The sequence below is a fragment of the Nicotiana attenuata genome, unplaced genomic scaffold (genome assembly GCF_001879085.1).
Source record: "Nicotiana attenuata strain UT unplaced genomic scaffold, NIATTr2, whole genome shotgun sequence".
NCBI classification, from domain to species: Eukaryota; Viridiplantae; Streptophyta; class Magnoliopsida; order Solanales; family Solanaceae; genus Nicotiana; species Nicotiana attenuata.
Genome location: NW_017670545.1, coordinates 504,292 through 510,034, shown reverse-complemented (window position 1 = coordinate 510,034; position 5,743 = coordinate 504,292). Strand labels below are relative to the sequence as shown.

The 5,743-nt window shown below is 37.5% G+C and overlaps 1 protein-coding gene across 1 annotated transcript; it reads left to right on the top strand.

The window, feature by feature from the left end:
• The first annotated feature begins 851 nt into the window (after window positions 1-851).
• On the top strand, window positions 852-1,527 carry LOC109240781 (uncharacterized mitochondrial protein AtMg00810-like). Its single transcript, XM_019407463.1, has 3 exons — window positions 852-972; window positions 1,048-1,278; window positions 1,364-1,527. Exons 1-3 carry the CDS (start codon window positions 852-854, stop codon window positions 1,525-1,527), a joined length of 516 nt encoding a protein of 171 aa, XP_019263008.1.
• The last annotated feature ends 4,216 nt before the right edge of the window (window positions 1,528-5,743 follow it).

Here is a 5,743-nt window from a genome sequence, read left to right as displayed (position 1 = left end):
AACACGATACCACATAATACAGCTGAAAAAGACATAAAGAAGCAGAAATGGAGGAAATGGAGCGGCAACTCATGAAACGACCGGCCGGGTCGTTACATCTGAGGAGATCCTTGAGGACAAGGCAGGATCCTATATGGCTGAAGGACTTTGTGTCATAACTTGGACACAAGTATGTTCCCTATTCCATTGTTAAATATGCGTCCTATGATAGTATTTCTCCCAAATATCAGGCCTATTTGATAGCATTTTCTACAATCCCGGAGCCTACTTCTTTAGAGCAAGCTGCTCAAGATCCTAGGTAGGTTAAAGCTATGCAAGCTGAAATTGTTGCATTAGAATCCAATCACACCTGGGATGTGGTGTCCTTACCTGAAGGCAAGGTGCCTAATGGTTGTAAGTGGATCTATAAGGTAAAGTACAAAGCTACATGAGAGGTGGAGAGGTTCAAAGCCAGGCTGGTGGCCAAAGGGTACAGGCAGCAGGAAGGCATTGACTACCAAGAAATATTTAGTCCAGTAGTTAAGATGGTTACTGTTAGACCATCCTAGTTGTGGTTTCCTCTGAACATTGGCACATTCATCAAATGGATGTGTACAATGCTTTTCTTCAAAGAAACCTATATATACATGACCTTACCATGGGGCTTTTAGAGTCAGGTGGAGACAAGACCAGCATGCAGACTCTTGAAATCCCTGTATGGGCTCAAACAGGCACCAAGACAGTGGAATGTTAAGCCGTCTGAGGCACTTCTGAGGTTTGGCTTCATGCAAAGCCAACATGATCACTCCTTGTTCATCAAAGGGTCAGGGGAACACATCATAATCTAGGTATATGTTGATGACATGCTAATCATGGGGCCTAACGTGACACTAATAGCTGAGATGAAGACCAAGTTGCAGCTGACATTCAAAATGAAAGATCTAAGAGATCTTAAATTCTTTCTTGGCATTGAGTTTGCCAGGTCACAAAAAGGCATTCTAATACATCAAAGGAAGTACACTCTAGAGCTGATTTCTTAGCTTGGACTGGGAGCTGCAAAACCTGCAGCAACACCTATTGAAGCCAACATCAAACTGACCACTAAGGAGTATGATGAACATACTAGCAGCTCTAATGCAACTTATGATGAAGTGTTAACAGACATCAGCCAGTATCAAAGGTTACTGGGGAAACTACCATACTTAACTGTCACAAGGCCAGACATAGCATATAGTGTTCAAACACTAAGCCAGTTTATACAGAAACCGAAAAGATCATATTTGGAAGCTGCTCGGGATGGTTAGATATATGAAGAACCAGCCAGGTCAAGGCATATTGTTGTCTAGTAAACAGAGAAACAATATCACTGCATATTGTGATGCAGACTGGGAAGCCTGCCCTATCACTAGGAAGTCAGTAACAGTCTTCTTCATCAAGTATGGTGATTCTCTGATATCCTGGAAGTCAAAGAAACAAAGCACCATTTCTAGGAGCTCTGCGGAATCTGAGTACAGAAGCATTGCATCAATTGTAGCTGAATTGGTGTAGATACTTGGTCCGTTCAAAGACATTGGTAAGAGGTTGGCCTCCCCGTGGACATCTACACTGATAGTAAAGTAGCAATTCAAATAGCTGCCAACCCGGTTTTTCATGAACGAACCAAACACATTAAAATAGACCTTCACTTTGTAAGGAAGAAGATATAGAATGGTCTGGTACAAACAGAATATGTAGCTACAAAGGAGCAGTTAGCAGACATTTTAACCAAAGGTCTACCACGAGTGCAACACGAGTATTTGCTGTCCAAGCTAGGTGTACTTGATGTCTTTCTACCACCTAGCTTGAGGTGGAGTGTTGAGACAAAATATGTAACTTGAATACAGTGGTATTTTAGTCTATTTATGTGTTAACAGATTAGTGTATTAGTTAGTTAGTTAATGATACATGCAATTGGTTAGTGAGGTAGTTAGAGTAGTTAGTTAAGCCTTGTATATATACATAGCTTGTACAAGTAATGAAAAAAGAACAATCATTTTTCCACTACTGTTACATTCATCTTCATGCTCCTCTTCTCTTCTCTCTTCTCCCTCGTTAGTTATGGTTTCTATCTCTTCTTAAACCTCCATTTCAACATGTTTAACGTTATTTTTTAATTAGAAGCATGTCGAGACTTCATAATATACTTCAGAACTTAGAAGGTTTTAAATATTGATTTGATCAACCATTATTTTATTAAAAGTTTGAGTTCTATACTCCGCAATATAAAAAATATTGATGAATTTGAGATACGTGCACCAATACTGTAATGAATTGTTTACACCATTGGTTCAATATAACCTGCAATTACCTTTAAGTTCATGTACGTTCTCTTTTCATTATAATAACGAAATAGTTTCGTCTCGGGGTAAATTCAAAGGACAGAATACTATATAACACTATCTTTTTACATCTCTGAGATAGTACATAAGATAGGGTTGATGGAATTAATATAACGTTTCTATACCTCGAAAGAATTCTTTAATTTTTGTGCGAGGTGTGGGGTATGAAGAATTGTATGCACTGATGCATGTCTAGTTACACTGCACTAATTAATTACGTTTATAAGATTTCACCAGGAAAATTCTAGTACATTTCCTGCAGCAGCCATGAAAAAGAACTCTTTTGAATTGAACGAATTCAAGACATTAAAGTACATTCAAGTAGTAGGTTTCTTTCCTTCCCTTTTCTTTTTTGGTAGTGGTGTCTCTTTTATCATGCTAAAACATAAAACAAAAACATTAAATCTCTCTGGTTGGTGAGAAGTAAAAAGTATAAAGTGAAGGGAATATAATGACATAAAAAAGACTTAACATTATATGATGGACAGAACATGGTAAAAGAACTACTCTTGCAATCTAGTATTCAATATCTTTTAGACTGATCTTAATGACACTAGATCAAATAAAATAAGTAATTATATTTCCAATGGGCAGCATTAGTGTATAAGGACTACCCAAAATTCTGAAACAGAAACTTTTTAGAATTTTCTCTCCAACTTAAGAGAGAGTGCTGCGTGGATTTTGCATTATCTCCTAATTTTACTAATCCAGAATTAAAGGCTAAATGCACCGAGCGTGGTACATATAAAGTACAAAAAATTAGTGGATTAAAGCACAAAACACATACACCGAAAGGTGACGAAATTTGTCAAAGCTGATTTATGTACTACCATGAGTTTACTTATCACAGCTGTAATGAACTCTCGATTAAAATTATTGTTTTTCTATCCAAAAGATAAAAGTGTCTTAAAAATTAAGTGTACTTTAACTTTTAGAGCATAGAAAAACATTTACACTATCATGTCACATAAGAAATAATCACATATAATCACTTATGATAAATGAAAAGTGCGACTTGGTTACCTAGCATAAGGTAAGTGACCTGCTATAACATATTAACATACATTAGTTGATAATGTAAATATGTTTATAGCAGATAACTCGCCTTATTTTCAAGATTTTAAAACTCATATTTCATGAACTATAGGATATAGATATTTTTTGGATGATCTTATATAATGGAAAATTTCTTCACACAAACTCAAAACTAAATCCTCAAAAAGTATTGCGTGTTGTCCTAGGTGAAACCTTGAATTCTGTCAGACAGGCGACAAGCATAATTATGGCATATGCCTTAATCAGAATTAAAGAAGTCAATATTAACCACTCGACAAGAGAATCAAATCTTTTTTTCCTTGTTATATAAAGCTACTGAAAACAAAAAGCAGTACTGATAGTCAAAAAGCCGAAGATCGAAACGGCTACGCTTATGTGCTGATCTTTTGCTAAACGCCGCGTAATAATTAAGAAAATATTGTTGGGTGTGCGAGCAAAGTTTCACATTGGTAACTGAAAAGATTGGGAGTCTACATATAAGGTGTAGGGATCTCTTAATGGTGTGAGACCTTTTGGGGAAAATCGTGCGGGCTTGGCCGAAAGCGAACAATATTAGACCATGTTAAGAATATTTTTGGGTCGTTTAACCCAACAACTGGTATCAGAGCCCAGGTTCAGCGAGACGAGTATAGAGATGGCGGAGTGATGGTGCAGGCCGGACGCACACAAGCAGAAGCTAGTTGGGGGCTTCGGGTGCCATAATACTCTAACAATGTGGGTGGCACACAGTAATCTCGGAAATTGACTCGTGGATCGTGGTAGTGGGCCACGTGGAACTTAGTTCGAGGGGGAGATTGTTGGGTGTGCGAACAAAGTCCCACATTGGTAGCCAAAAAAATTGGGAGTCTACATATAAGGTATAGGGATCTCTTAATGGTGTGAGGCCTTTTGGGAAAAACCGTACGAGCATGGCCCAAAGCGAACAATATCACACCATGTTAAAATTATTTTTGTGCCGTTTTAGCCCAACAAATATAACTGCGGACGGTTGTGAAAAAAAGAAGAATCCTTGGCGGATCTCTGAGTCTGAATTGTTAATTTGATTGTGAAAGTGACAATGAAGAATAAATGTTTATACTACTGCAAGTTGCACACCACAACATATCGGCCTCAAAAAATAATCTTTTTTGGAAAAGTTATTGGACTAAATTGGTCAGTAAATTTTTCTTGAAAACTTTATTTTGATGCCACAAGCACTTGTCTAGAACAATTTGTATGACTGACGTGTTTGACCAAAAAGTTGTAGGTCTTTTTGTTAAACGAATTTAATAAGAAGATAGAGGGTAAATCTTAATCAAAGACAATCACTTCAAGATCGGGAATCACAAATAGGTATAAACCATTATAGTTGAGCGTGAAAGGCCAATATAGTCCCGCTTGTACTCCCCAATATAATGAAAGATGGCAATTTACATAATATCAAATGGAAAAGAGAAGTAACAACATATCTGTATTCTCTTGAGAAGGTTGAATTACAGATGAATACCAAGATTCTAAGCTCTTTTCTCCTTTTGGCAATGGGTCTGAGGCAATGGACCATCTTTCCTCTCTGAAAGGTGTGTTCTCCTTGGATCTTTGGACCGCCCTCCTTTGTTACTCTCTCTCCTAGTATTTATATAAAACACTTTCATTACCCATCGGTCCTTAACTTGTGTACCCCCATCTTTTGAATATCATGTGGAATAATCCTTTAAAATGGCTAAGTGTCGAACTTGTCGTACGAGCCTCATGAGTGCTCGACTTCAGCTATAGCCGGACTGCTTGCCGGTGTGTTGCTTCCTAATCGTGACTTCGGCTTGGCCGACCACAGGCCGTTCTCCCTTAAGTAGACTTCTTTTGATAAGATTTTGACCCATACAAGACGCAGAATATACGGATGCACAAGGATAAAAGTTAAAGAAAAAAAAATCAGCAAACAACTTTACTACATTAGATAATAATAGTTCTTAAAGTGTCAAAGGATGCAGCAACATCGTTTACAATCCAACTAGGAATAGTAGAAACCCAAGTAATTCCATGTAATAGCGAGATAGAAAACTTGGATAAATTATGTGCTAAGAAACCCAAGTAATTCCAAAGACTTGAAGCAAATGACCACCTTGTGCTGATGGAGATTAAGTGGAATGAGAGCTTGAAAGTTGGCTTAAAAATAAATTGAATGAGCTGAAAGTTGGCTTGAACGTGCTGTTAAAACGTGGACCTAATTCACATACGCAAGATTATGCGTACGTAGTGAAAAAAAGAGTGGGTTGATATTGCTTAATGTCTCAAACTCATGGCGCATTAACATGAAACCCAATCCACAAAGTAAATCATAAAAAAGCACTTTC

Excerpts from the sequence above, each read along its gene's own strand:
- LOC109240781 (XM_019407463.1), top strand. The coding sequence starts at position 852 with ATGGGGCCTAACGTGACACTAATAGCTGAGATGAAGACCAAGTTGCAG. Across the intron at positions 973-1,047 it reads GTTTGCCAGGTCACAAAAAG|CAACACCTATTGAAGCCAAC; the intron begins GCATTCTAATAC and ends CAAAACCTGCAG. Across the intron at positions 1,279-1,363 it reads TTTGGAAGCTGCTCGGGATG|ACTGGGAAGCCTGCCCTATC; the intron begins GTTAGATATATG and ends ATTGTGATGCAG.